Source organism: Catharus ustulatus, chromosome 8 (assembly GCF_009819885.2).
Source record: "Catharus ustulatus isolate bCatUst1 chromosome 8, bCatUst1.pri.v2, whole genome shotgun sequence".
In the NCBI taxonomy this organism is placed as follows: Eukaryota; Metazoa; Chordata; class Aves; order Passeriformes; family Turdidae; genus Catharus; species Catharus ustulatus.
In genome coordinates, this window is record NC_046228.1 from 27187664 (window position 1) to 27202688 (window position 15025).

At 37.8% G+C, this 15025-nt stretch overlaps 1 protein-coding gene across 3 annotated transcripts in view; it reads right to left on the minus strand.

Annotated features, from left to right (window-relative positions):
• Window positions 1–3791: 3791 nt before the first annotated feature.
• The window catches only part of LDB3 (LIM domain binding 3), a 117062-nt gene continuing 105828 nt past the window's right edge, over window positions 3792–15025 (minus strand). For all 3 annotated transcript variants that reach the window (XM_042779540.1, XM_033066677.2, XM_033066676.2), the window contains 5 exons: window positions 14615–14915; window positions 13236–13416; window positions 10944–11064; window positions 9520–9635; window positions 3792–8360 (listed from right to left, as the gene is read on the minus strand). In XM_042779540.1, the coding sequence (XP_042635474.1) occupies window positions 8271–8360; window positions 9520–9635; window positions 10944–11064; window positions 13236–13416; window positions 14615–14915 (809 nt within the window). In that variant the 3' untranslated portion in view covers window positions 3792–8270. The remainder of the gene's footprint in view (window positions 8361–9519; window positions 9636–10943; window positions 11065–13235; window positions 13417–14614; window positions 14916–15025) is intronic.

A 15025-nucleotide genomic window follows, 5' to 3' on the forward strand; every position in this document is an offset into this window, starting at 1 on the left:
TGTGTGACCATCAGGAAACACAGCTGTGCTTCTTTGTGTTACAATTAATTACTTCCGTTGTATATAAAATTGAAAGTATTGGTACTCTGGGGCGGAAAAAGGATATCCTGATACACTGCTCCTATTTCCTTACCAAGGCCTATTACTGAATGTTTCACCATTAATTCACTTACAATGAATTACCCTGCAAGGAATAAAGGAAGGGTAGATTGGGTGGTTAATTGTTATGCTAAAAGCTACTCTTTCTTTGGATTTTCACTATCCTACATTTTTATCTAATTTTACTGCTTTCGCATATGCCCTCTTTGATAGTAATTGTTCACTTTTAAGTAGTTGCACTTAATAATGAAGGTCTAAAATAAACATTTACTTAACTATCTTTTGACTTGAAGATTATTCTGTTAATATTTGTTAAGTTACAAGATCAGAGAAAGCACAATTTTTTCTCACTGTCCTTTAAAGAAATGAACAAAATAATTTCAAACTGAAGTATTTGTGGCCAGGTTCTCTGAAGCTGGCATACAGAGATGTAATTTATAGCTTTCTGTGCCAGTGAATTTCCCTAAGCTGGAGGGGAATGAGGATTCTTACCCAGAGTTAGGGAGGAGTAGTAACAGCCCTCTGTTAGGCTGCTTTTTTTTTGGTGGGGGGGGTGGCGGTAGAATTGCATAGAAGCAAAAACTGTTTGAGGTTGTACTAAATAGGCAAATATGGGCCCTGAGGATATACACTACCCTCAAACTTTAATATCTACTTTTTAATAACACTGACTCTTTCTTTTTAGAGAACTTCTAAACAGAAAGCAGCTTCTGTGACTGCTTAGGAAGTCAATGAAGTCTCCAACAACCACCAGCCATGTAAGTCTATAAAAGGTGGATAATGTGCTCTGCATTTGTCTCTGAGAATTTAATCTCTCGGGATGTGTCTCCTGTCCTAGAAGTCTGGCAGTCTGTCGCTTTTCAGCACCAGACTGTTTCCAATCCACTATAGGATGTCTAACACAAAGCTGAATAAGTTACATGTGGAAAACGTGTGGCCCTTCAATGTAAGTAAATTTTGCCAAATGTGCTGAAACCTTAGCAAGTTTGAATTAGGACTGGTGTCACAATGGAGTAACAGAAGATTGGCAGCTCAGAAGAGCTCCCGTTCCAGAAACTGCTTTACATAATAAAAATGGCAGAAAATCACCACCCATAAAACAGCCTTGTTGTCCTTTAGCTGCAGCAACTGGCACTGGGAATACAATCTTAAAGGGAGACCGTGCTCTGCCATTATTTTATAACCACACACTTTAGATTCAGGTGTGCTCTGTCTGAGGCCACAGAACCAGAATCCCTGACCAGTACTTCAGATTTCTTGCAAGGACTTTTTGCCAGAAGTAGATGCCGTGTCGTGTACATGCAATAAAGCAGAAACTTTCAATTAGTGTCATCTATATTGTGTATCCACAATAAATCTCAGGAAGTCTGGTATTTGCAGGATGCAGTGGGCTGAATACACTCACATAAGCAGCACAACCCACTCTGTCACCTTTTACCCCACAGCTTACCAGGCCTAAGTAAGGAACAGGAACTCTGCTCAGGCTTTTCTGCATGTGCATTAATCACAGGGAAATTTACAATATCCTTGGAATCAGTACAGGGAAAAATTTGCAGGAAGAAAATCTGTCAAGGGATGTGCAAGGGACAGCAGAAGAATATTTTGTTGTGAAAGAACCTGGTTTTTGTTTATAATGCACAAATAAAAAAATTATTATTCCTGGAATCCTATTTTTTGTATGAAGACAGATCTTTGGAAAGTGTGCCCTTTTTTTCTGCTCCTACGGCTCCTGTGTTATCAGAATTGTGGAATTGCTATTTAATAAAGCACAAATATCTAACAGATAACAAAACCCAGGTGTTGAGGTGCACTCAGATTCATGCATTGTATATAGTAAATGGGCTATATACTATGTATCTAGTAAATGGACAATTTAGGCTCGAATAGTGCACATATGAAACACATCCACTTAAAGGAAATCAGAATCTCAGTTCTGAGTGTTTTAATCCACATATATGTCTCACACATGCACATAGGAATTGACTGCTTGCATTAGTCAACATGATTTCTTTAAATGAAACTAAACCTCGATCCCAGCATTATTTTCCTGTCTACATATGATTTTATCTTAAAATAATTTAAACACTAAATCATTCCTTTGTTTTGAAATGAGATCTTCAGTTAAGGCTGTAGATATTTATTAAACCTCCTCTTTAATACACCATGAGAATAAAACAATATAGAACAGCAAGTTTTCTGGCTTTAATGTAGCAAGCAGCATTCACTCCCCAAGCACTGGAAGAATCATCACCTTCTTTCAATTCAAGGTTATATTTTATCTATCTAATTAAAAGAAAAATACATCTCAATTCTTTTTCAGTAACATTATGCACAGTAAAACTAAGTAGAAACAGAATAATTTCCATAATATCTTTGTCATTAATGAAAATAATCTGATTTTTAAAGTAGTAAGATTAGAAAATACATTTGTATTAGAGACAAATTTATTAATTATACTCAATGCATACTAATTTGTTATTCTGGAAACTTTTAAAGGAAAAATGTTTTGTTCAAAAGTTTAGCTTTGTTAAAAAAAAAAATTCCTTCTTGTCTATATTACAGAGAAAATTCTTGTGACTCAGCCTGACAATCCTTATTAGTACAACACAGGTTTGTTACTGTTTTCTTTTGATGTAATCTTCCTAAGAGGAGGAGGAACTGTATTTTAACAGCTATCCAAGGGCGTATTTCATAGGCACACAGAGCAGAATTTATGCCTGAATATAGTCTGAATCTCATCCATAACTCTGATTTGCCTGGGAGAACAAAGCATTTCATTGTGTATTCAATAATGGTTTCAGCAATCTTATTCACACATTCCTTCCCTTCTTAATCAAGAGAAACTGGCTGAATTCAAGATGCCTGATTGGGGTGGGAGGGGGAAACAATGCCAAAGCCTATACTTTGAAACCACCATTTTCTTCAGAGCAATAATCTCTCCTTTAAGAATCTCTACTAAGAATCCCTTAATACGACACTTGTCAAGCTATTTTGCACCATGTCCTTTCCTAATGAACTTTGCTCCATTCACTTTTTTCCACCCTGTCAGCTGGCATGCTGCTCTGCTTATGCCTCTATTGCTTCCAGTTGCAACAACTGAACTCTCCAGGGATCACAGTGCACAGTTTAGGAAGCACTGTCTTGTGCAAAGGTTAAAGGTCAGAACAGACAATCTGAAAAACAGCAATTTTGATCTGACAAAATACTGTGTACATCTGGGCATTATTTTATTGTATCTCTTAAATGCCTGCATTTCTGAGGGGTGTGCAACAGGAATGGACAAAATGTTTTTGTAAAACACACTGTTATATGAAATCATCCTTTCACTTGTACATATTTCTTGGCACTAGAGCTCAATGAGGATGTTTAAAATATTTTGTGTATTTTAAATAACTTTTGCTGAAAAAAGTAGAGCACCTACCTGAACTTATGCAGTCAAACTTTGCAGATGCATCGATGTAACTGAAGACAGCATTTACTCACTCCTTACAAAGTTACTATAAACAGTATTTGTTGACACAATAAGGTCTGGGACTGTACAGGTCTTGCTAAGTTACAACATGTACTGTTAGCAGACTGCATCTTTTAAGCATACTAATTATTTGCTTAAAATGGCATTATTTGGTCAATAAAATATTCAAGACTGATATACAATAAAGTTGAAACCAATGCTTTTAATTTTTATTTTCAGGTCTGAAGTAGAGATTACAAGCTTTTGTATGCCTTTTTACTGATATTACATGGCTGAGAGCTGTCAGCTGTTCACATGGCATATTAATATACTCAAATCATAAAGCTTTAACTGTTTTTGCACACTGCTTTTATTACTAGATGGTTTTATTCATTTGGCACAGATAATCCATGCAAGGTAATTACTCACATCTCATAAACCAGCAGACATTCTGTTCTGAAATAACTAGGAACTTAGGAAAAAATATCTATCTAAAAGCAAGGGCACTTGTGGCATCAAGTCAACATGTCAAAATATTAGAAAACCTAGACACCTAATATATGATCACTGCAGGCAATAAATCACTCAGTTTCAAATTCTGATGCTTATAAATACTACACAAATTAATATCCACTACCAGGAGACGAGTATTGCAAACAAACATTAGTGTGCCCAGCATTAGACACTAATGAATGTGTTCAGTGCTGTGGACATTCACATTATTAAACATAAATACAAGTAATCTTCAGCAAAAACGTTTCACCCAAAGTACTGACCACTGAAGGACCAATGGAAAAATATTTTTCCTTGTTTTGAATTGATTTTAGAATTGTGTAATGTGTGAACCCAATATAGTAAAAACTAATGAACAAAAGTCCTAAGACTGGTTTTTTGTCCAGATAATAAAAGTAGTCTTCTTTGGAAACATTTAATTTGCTCTGTTCTGCAAAAAGAACACCAAAAGAGAGAAAAGCATTAAAAAACTTTTGAATCCTTTGACTGAAAAATTATCGAACACTTTTTAGTTAGAAAAAAGACTGATCTTTTAAATTGATCATTCAGAGGTACAGTATCTTTGTTTTTTAGGGTAAAACCTCACATTAATTAGAATGAAAAGAAATATTCAGAAGAACTTAGGACTTATCCCAGGCATCTCTTACAAGACATAAAACATAATCAAGTACACATTATTCATCTTGCACATTTTTGTACAACCTTATTTTCAGTGAGAGTTAAAAGGCCATATTTTGAATTTTATATATATATTATTATATATATGCATTTTACCCTCTCTATATCACAAAGGTGACATAGCAGAAGAGTATCAGCAGTTATGTGGTATTCTATCCCTGTGAAAGTTAAAATGCTACATTATTCACAAATTTCTGTTTCAGATATGTGCAAAAATTAAATCTTAATATAGGTATCAAGGGTGGGTACGTGGATTCCCTATTTTTGGACCACATTATGAAGCAGCACAAGTCATAACAGGAACTTTTTATTACATGATAATCCTCAGGGTATCTCTGTTCTTCATTCAGAGATATCACTGTACCTCATATAGTGATATGTAAACTAGCTTTAATCTACTTGCTCAGACACCAGCTGGAGTCAAGGCATGTGCTACAGTGCAGGTTCTCTGCCCAAGGTACTTTTCAGGACTCTCTCAAGCCACTACAGCTCCCACTGAAGTCTGTGCTGCTGTACTTTCACTGCTAACACCCTGCAAGGCAGCTCAATTTTCCTTTCATACACTGCATTCCAGACTTCAGATTTACCAGATTGTGTCCTTGTCCTTACCTTCTGTACATATTCAAACCATCTCTCTGGGCTACTGTGAGCTACTTGTACCCTCATTTCTTGCTTGGAGCCCTCTCCCTGACTGTTAGTGAGCCATCCTGGCTGCCCCCCATCCTGCCCCACCCCAGCTCCCTGACATGCCAGCCTGCTGGAACTGGACTTTCTCGGCTATTCCTTCTCTCCATCCCCAGCTTCAGGAAGGGCTTCCTGTCTCCTCAGTGCCATCTTTCCCCACTCAGCCAGAGGCCAGCAGAGCCCCTGCATTCTGGCTGCTCGGGTGCTGTCCTGCTGTGATCCCAGCCCCCTCCCCTGCCCACACCAAAGCCCATTTCCCACTCCCCACCCCATGCCAGTCACTCCAGGCTGAGCTGGGCCCCTTCAGCTGCCAGTCTGGGCTACCCAGGGGCCTAGAGGAAGTGCAGCCCCAGCCATGCTGCCTGCCAGCAGCCTTTCACAGACTGTGCTCCCTAAGCTGCGGCCCCCCAGCTCTGGCCAGATCCTGAAATGATTTATCCTTCATGCTGCCAGTGAAGAGGAAGCTTATAGGGACATTGAGGGGAAGGTGGAGGGGAGAATGAGACACACACATAGAAACACATGCAGATCAGAGCTGAAAGACCTCATGGAATTCTCCTGAGGCATCCATCCAAGCCCTTCTGTGGAGCTTGACCCCCTATTCTGATGTTACAGTCAGAGATTAGTCCCAGTCAGTGGCCAACACTGACACAAATCTGCCTAAAAAATATTTTCACTGTAGTCTCAGTATAGAGTATGCTGATGTGAATTCTCTCAAATAATAGTTAATAATAAACAGCATTTTTTGAATGGCACTGAAAAATGAAAAGGAAATGTAGAATTTTCTCGCTGTTGTGAATATATATTTAATGAAGTCAAATAAGAGTGGAAAAAATATTTAACTTCCATTATAATGATTTATTCCTCTGTAGAGTATTATGAACCAGATCTTTGGATTTTGTAATCTATGGGACCATATTCACACCAGCCCAGCACCGACTGAAAAGAGAAAATCTGCTTGCTCATAAAAAAAAAAAAAAAAAGCCTTTGCATATAATGTACTAGTGTTTTAGAATAATTCATGCATACAAAAATCTAACCCTGTAGCAACTCAGATCAGATCACTGCTAAGATCAGTGAAAACTAAGATACCTACTGAATAAATACAGGTCATACATGTCAAAACTGCCACAGGCAGTTCAGGCTGTTATTTTTGTCCAAGATGCAGACTGCCTGCAGCTAACTTAACTCTTACATTAGACCTCCAAATTTCATTTATTCTTCCCCCGAGCTTTGTATAGTTTTTCATCCCTTAAAAGACACACAAATGAAATGGGCATTACCCATGGGAGGGACAAGACAGACAATGTTATGTAATTTTTTGCTACACAAGGTAAAATAGGTGCAGATGGCACCAGTGTGTGGCCCACAGAAAGCATCCTCAGCTTCAGAAGTACTAAATCAAAACTGTCAGTACTGCAAACTATCAACACACACATCATAATTGTCACTTAAATGAGTTAATAAAGCTTGAATGGTGATCAGACTTTCCATCTTAACTCCATCAGACAGAACTGCTGTCTCCAATATAAAAGTCATTGATATTCAAAAATTCAAAAGTATTACCAGTGCTACAAGTATTGCTTATTTGAAAAAAAGAGTTTTATAAATAACTGTTTGAATAACTTGAAAGTTGTTCTCAAACTATTAGGATAGATGCCTGTATAGCTATTAGAAAAGATGACTGTGTGTTTATCCTAATTATTGGAACACAGCTACTGTTTTCCAAAGGCAAATACTGCTACAATTCATGATGAGTTTGCATTTAAACTAAGGAAATGAATAGAGTATGTGCCTGTTGCCTTATGAATTTTTGATCAACATTCATTCACTATAGGAAAAAAACCCCTTTTTCCTAATTATGTGGGATAGAGTAGGGAACTTTTGCAACCTATTTCCCACAACCTAGCTGTGCTAGATGGATGTATTTCTTCTGTGTTCACCAATGTGAAGGTCCAGATGTAGGTTCCTACCTCCCTCTGATATCAGTGGGAGTTAGAAACCAAAGCAAGATTGAATATCTTCTTTTTTCCACAGGAGAAAAGGAAAACTGGTTTTAAATTAAAAGTTGGCCTTTCCAGCCAGCTTTATTCCATTCAGTGTAAGAGCAATTTGGAGAAATCCAGTTGTCCTTTTCCATTATGATTTGAAAGTGAATTATCTACTGTGCACAACGAAGCCAGGTGCACTAGCAAGGCTGATCCAACCATTTTATTTTCAAACTGTTATGGATTGCCACCTAGGCTTCCCAGCTACATATGGATTCAAGGCAGACTTGTTATTTGGAAAGAATCTAAAATATCTGATGCTATGAGGTAGCACCACATCATAATGGAATAGCACTCACTTTTCCTAGAGGAAGCCCTAATCTATTTATTTCCCTTTGAAAGCTACAGCCTTTGGTTCTACAGATGACTGTACATATGGCACTTACTCATTCTTGCTGTGAAAGAAAATGACTTAATACAGAAGTATTTTTCCAGTTGTTTTTAAACACCAGTGTGTGGTCTAAGCAGTAAAACTGCTGTAGGTAGTTAACTTGAAACTATATTTGCACATTACTTTTTATATTAAGGTTTTTAGTTAATTTTGGTATTTCCCCCAACTGTTGCTCTAATAATGGACTAGTTCATTAGCTCATTTGGTTTTGACTGTTCATTCAGTAGGTTTTGGTATGAACTTTGCAAAGAGCATGTTCTGCATTTAGGAAAGAGGATAAAGTTAAACTTGAAAAGTACCAACTTCTAGCTTTTACCAAGAGAAATGCCAGCCATGGTTATCAACTTTATGATTGCCCAGTTAGTCATCTGTTTTACCCCAGCATTACTGACTACCAACTCTTCTTTTAAACATTGATGGCATGGGCATGCTTCTTGCACAGGGGCTTGTCCTTCTTGGAGTAGAATGGCTGACCTTCCAAATTCACATGGCATACCTAGAATTAAAAATAAATGCAATCAGGAATAATTAAGGAAAAAGAAAAGGGGGAAAGATATGACTATCAGTTTCAACTGTATTGCTCTTCTGCCCATGTGTTTCTTTGGTAGTCTTTAGGAGTCATGTATTGATTTGCTGTTGATTTAGCCCACTGAAAGAAATGAAGTTAGGTCCTTAAAAAGACCCCTGCTGTGAGATTTGCATATTAACAACACAGGAAATGGGGTAGCTAAGGCAAATGAACAAGCAAAAAGAACGTGAAATATTCAAGGAAAGTGTCTTTATAAGTGATCAATATTTATAAGTGATTAAGAGCTGTTAAGGAAACTCAGTGTTCCTTTCTATGTTAGAATTTCCAAAAGACTTCAGTTTTCACAAGACACTTTTCTGCAAAGCTGGTTCAGCTTCAGATATTTATAAACATTTCTATACTTTCGACTATTCTACCTAAATTTTAGACTTAAACAAACATTAGAAATTGTCACTGTTGGTTTGGTGTGGCCAACATAATATTTTCAGGTAATTAGAGATTCTAGATATTATTACTTTAGGAAAAAATAGGTTGCAGAGCTGCTCAGTGGTATTAGAACCAGATGAAAGTACTGTTTATCATATGGATTTTTCTGCTTTGTGTGCAGAGTGTGGGAATATGGCCACACTCTAGAGCTATGTGCACACCACAGATTGATGAGTTTGACCAACTTCTATGTTAATTACTATTCATGCTCTCTAAACAGAATTCTTTTTGCAAGCTTCAACAAGCATTCAGCATGGAAATACAAACTTCACTGCTTTGTAAGTAAGATTATGGTTATACTGTTCAGTATGGTGTTAATTTATTTTCAGTCTTGCTCTATCTTTATTTGGCAAACACCAGAAAGAATAACAGCAATAGTGGTTTGTACTACTGTATGTACTATATAAAACTGGATGTTTTATTAGAAAACACTTATGATGGTGAAATTTCATAATTCTAGTAAAAGTTATGGAGGAGAAGAAAAATTACTCCCATCCTTCTACAAATGTAAGTAAAACATGACATTTCATCCCTCTGCATCCTTAAGCATATGTTAGTTATTACTGCTTTCAGGTCTTCTTATGTTACTAAACAATTTAGGAGTATAAAGGAATGAGATGGTATTTGATGAAGAACCTACAGCACAAATAAAGCAGGTGTCATGCCAAGTGTGTCCAAGAGCTTCAATGAATTTATCTCCAGCTTCAACAGGATAATCACAGCCATGACATTTTGTGCTGAACAAAGCAATATAATCTAAAATAAAACAAAAAGCAAACTTAGAACAAACTCTTAACATAATCAGACTAAGTCCAAGAGAAATAAAACATTTCCAGACAATGAATGTTTGATTGTTTTTGCTCAGTTTCCTACTACATTTACTGAAACACTCCAACTGAAATTTAGTTCTTTTCTTTCAATATTTAAATACAAACTCAATACAGAATCACCCCTTAGTATGACATTTATCATCACAAAGGTAGAAGACATAGAAAACATCCACAGAATTTGAAGTTATTTTTCTCACATTACTTTCAAATTAGCTTTAATATATGTGGAATATATTCATAGGGCAAATATGGTTGTACAGAAGAGTCTAATGACAAGGAAATGTAACAAGTTTACATGCCTGAATTAATGTTCTTTTTGCATAAAGAACATTATAATCAGCCATACTGGCTGATTAATGCATCTTTATCAAGTGTGATTTGGAAAGGTTTAAGGTTGAAAAATATTAGTGGAAATTCCAAAGGTATATGGAATTAAAAGTTATTTGATGTTCTCAAATTTTACCAATTTTAAAGGGTAGGTACCCAGTCAGTCATGCTGTATGGTTTGTGTTCTTCACTAAGAGCTACTCTGACTTGTAAGATTTGAATTGCATAACCACGAGGAAGGAATCTCCAGAGAGAAGTAGGCCAGGAGCTCACTGAATGCACAAGGGGAATACAGAGGGAGCACTGCTGAAACCTTAACCTCCTTCCTGACTATGTCAGGCAACTCACTTGCGTGGCAAGTACCATTTTGGGAAAACATGGCCTTTTCCTTTCTCAGTTGAAAAGAAGCAGTTTGTTGCAGCAGCCAGGAAGCAAAATCTGCTCTACCATGTGCTGCACATCTGTGTAGAGCTATCTCTTCATAAGTGTTGGTTGAACAATTCTAGGGTGAGGCAACAGTATCAGAGGTCACGGCTCCAGCGACTCAGAGGGATTGTGGGCAGTCCTAGAAGACTAATTTTATATTTCTGGTGAGAAGAATCTACCAAGGAGGGGAGTGGAAAAGGGGAAAATGTGCATGAAAAGAAGTGCCAAGTATGATAATACATAAGGGAGAGAGGTGAAGGAAGGTATTGTGGACATTGAGGCAAAGACCAGTGCTCTGCCATTCTCTCATATAAACTGGAGAAAAATACAGAGATGCATTTGCATATGTGGAGAGTGGAAACAAAATCCATGCTGGATGGGTAACTGATACTATTTTGTTCACCAGCTGCTTTATTCTTCACGCTGTTTCCATGAACATGAAGCAAACAATTACTGTGCAGAACTGTCCAGACTGCAATACCTTTCTCACAGTAAGGTTCCCCGTCCTCCATGTGGAACAGGCTATTCCCAAATGGCTTCTTACAAGCAGCACAGACAAAGCAAGTTGTGTGCCAAGTCTGTCTTAGGGCATGCATCACTTCCTGTAAAACAAACAAACAAACAAAAATCTCCAGCAGAATAGCCAGCCCTGCAACTTCCTTCTAGGGAACAAACACATGGAAGAGATGCTCTAAATTCTTCCCTTCTGTATCAGCCAATTCCCCTCTTCAAAAGAAAGAATTATGACAGAAATTGGGCTCCTTGTGGAAAGAAAGAGGAAATAGGACTGCAAGCTTTCTAGAACAATGTATTTGCCAAAGTGAAACAACATGGTTCAGCCAGCAGTTTGCATCGACGTGCCCAGTTGCTGTTGCAAGAGAGATTCTGCACAAAGATTCTGATTATTTTCTCCTTTGTTTTGACACGACCAGTATGAACTCTTAAATGTAAGAGTATGATTTGCTAAATAAATTTTAAAGAGTAATTTTCTAAGACCAAGAATAAGTGGTGTAAGTCTGTTGTTTCAAAATAACCTACATTATGCAGTAGTTTCTTTACGCTTCTTACAAGAATGATTCACAAACTAATGTAAAAATCTAAAAAAAATAAGGAAAGGTTCTTTTAACATCTGTGATTAGTAAAAATGAGTCTGCATGTCTGTATTTAGGCCATGTCTTTATCACAAAAAACCCTAATTCTGTGCAGTGATGTTCTCCTCAACTGAGTACATCTAGATTTTATCAGCTTCTTACTTTTGTCCAGTGTGGAGAAATCTCTATTACTGCTTCATTTTTTTTGTCGTGCATTGTCTTCCAAAAGCTGCTGTGCTGGGCTCTGATGCACAGTTACCTGCTAATTTGTCAATCTTATGTGTGGCCAGGATGATATTTGACAGTGTATCTCTATCCAACAGCCCAGATTTCAAAGGACCAGCTGCATAACTGCTGTAAATTAACTTTGTTAACTTCAGTGAAACAGCGTTGATTTATACCAGCTGAGAATCTAGATCCTACTTTATGTTGCTTCCAATTATACACATAGACTCTGATTCTCTTTTAAAGATTGTTTTTAATGTCCACTGATTATGACAAAATGGATTGAAGTCTGCTTCCATGCTTTCAATCCAGTGAATAGACAAAATAGTCTAATTTAAATTTGCCATACATCTCATTAGAGAATCACCATTTGAGATTCATTAACTTCTGTTACTGTTTGCAAAACAACTATTGCTGATAAATAGGTTTGGATCCATTTATGAACCTCAGTGAGGTAAGAAGCAAAAATAGCTTGAGAAATCTTATTAATATAAATAGAGGCAGCTGGCATCTTTGCTATTTTCCTGATGAAAATCCATAATGGGAAACTGATTTGTGCCAGCATTCATTAGGTAGGTTAAGTCAGCACTCTGCTATAAATTACTCCTTCTGCTGCAGTAGCAAATGAGACTTGGTTGGAGCCAGAGCATCACCATCGATGTCTGATGCTGCCACCCCTAATTGGCAGTTGCAGAGAAGAGCATCTGTAATGCCAACATTTAGACAGATGTCAAAAGGTGACAGCTAAGCAATGAAAAACCAGTGGGGGAGTCCTTGCCTCTTCACTGTAGTCATACATTCACTACAACTGCATGACACTGCTAAAATTATTGATGGTATTCCTACCTGACCACCATCTAAGGTATGTAGAGAGCAAATTAAATTGTGCATTTACTTGTACATGAGTCCTTTAAGACAAAAGTGGCATGTATTTTTGGCTTTGTGGAATTCAGATCTTTGCATTTATTCTGTATTTTCTTAACTGCAAGAAGCCAGCAGAATTCCTCAACAGCTGTGCTGGTAACAGTGAGGTGCAGCAAGAGCAATGGGCATCTTCCCAACATCACTGATTTCTCTACTGAAATTTTGACTAAGTCTTGTGTAAGAAATAAAAACTCAGTTCATGCCTCTTACTATAAGGAAGAGAGAGATAAAGTAACATAGTGCATGTCAGACAGCAAAAAATTATCCAGAAAGTGTTACTTATTTTACAGTCAGTGAGATGGTACCTGGATTACATATTCTGTCTGTGAGCTCAATAAGGTACTGAAATATCCAAGACTTCAGATGGATAAAATTTATTGTAAAATAATATATTTCTCATTCTGAAATAATCAACAAGCTGGGAAATAAGTCTTAAAAGGACGAAATAATAAAACATCTATATTCACTGCTTACAGTCTAAACTATTTCACTATTTCACACAGTTGCAGAAAGGGTGAATCTTGTTCTCTTACCCCCATAATCTTAGTGTGGCATCTGTTACAGGTTGGTGCAAAGAACTGTTCATAGCAGCGCTCACAGTACACACTGTTCTGCTCCTCCACAAAGCACATATCGGCCAAGGATGTCTTGCAGTAAGCACAATTGAATTCTTCTGGGTGCCAAGAGCGGCCCATGGCTACCAGGAAAGGACCTCTGGAAACAATCGTAATTGTCTTATTTGTATTGCAAAAAAGAGTTTGAATGACCCTGATTGCAAACCCACTTTGTTGGACACCATGTACATGTGTAAGAAGCTATTTGAACCATGAGGTGCATATTAAAATAACATTCAGAAACCTGAAGAGAAGTGGTCCTTTCCAAGACCATTACTCAAAACACATTGGCTAAAACATTTCATTATTTTTTGGTCTCATACACTGCATTTACAGACAACTGTTGGAAAAATTAATTGTTTTCATATCTGCATAGCTGTAAGTCATCTTTGTAAGCAGATGCAAAGACAAGAGGAAAAGGCCAAAGACAACAGAAGATAATGCTACTATTTGAAACCATGAAATACCAGGCAAATTTCCATCTTTACACACCCACACCTCACACCAGCTCCTAAAGTCTCCTACCTTCTTTCTGTCTGAGAGCACTGCATGCAGCATTCTAGAAATGTCATTCTATCAGGTTGACAACTTGCTGTTTCACTATGTGGAAGCCACATTAAATTAATTTTGGTGATTGACTCTGTTAGACATAGTGATTATTCCCGGAATATTTCCATTCCAGAATATATATAACACAATAATCAGTAGTTCCACATACCAAACTAGCTCCTTTTAGTGGAGAAGACTGTAATGAAACATGGATTACTTAAAGTTGGATACTAGTGCACAGGCTAACAGGAGGCACTGGTCCAGCAGAATGAATTGGGAGAGAAGGGAGAGGCATGCTATGAATCACTGCTAATAGAGTGTAGGCATTATCTTTCTCCAGACACAAAAGCAACAATTACATTTGGCTGCTGTTCCAAAATGATGCCTCGTTCCTTTTCTCTCGCAATCCCCCCCTCTGCCCCAGCCCCCTAACTCTCCCAATGAAGTTGCATGAACCTCCTTCAAAGCGTTACCTTAGGACCAGAAACCTGTTTAAAATCAAGGAAGGATTTGCTGCAGCATCCAAGAGACAAACAATTAGCATGTATAACTTTGCAGTGATAAAAAGTGAACCACACAACAACAAAATGAGCTCTGGAAATGTTAAATTAACGAAGCAGACAACAGACATCCCTGCTGGGTAATTTAACAGAGTCTTAGGCTCTGGAACTATATATTAATGTACAATAACCAGTCTCTCCCATACTTTCTTTTCTGCTTCGTGCCTGTTCAAAGGCCCATCATCTTACCGAATGATGCTGTTACAGTGCCCGCAGAGAGGAGTTCGGCTGCTGGCTGGAAAACGCTCCGCCCTCTGAACTGTGCCCCGGGCTAAAGCAAGGGGCTGGGAAGAAGTTGAAACTGGAGACGGGTAAGCAGAAATCGTGGCAGGAGACGGCACTGGAGCACCCCTAGGTAGGATGTGCTTGGTGACAGTGGTGGTGGATTTTCCAGGTGCAAATTTCTGGGAAAAGGAGTCATCTGTCACCCAGGGAGGGCGACTCGCAGGCTCCGTGCTGGCAGGGGTGTAGGAATGAACTGGTGCTGGCGCTGTTTTAAATATCCCAAAAGAAACCAAGAAGGGTTTTAAAGACTTTTTCTTCTACTGTCAATACAGCAACACTTTCCAAAGGGTATTCCACGGAAAAAGTACAATACAA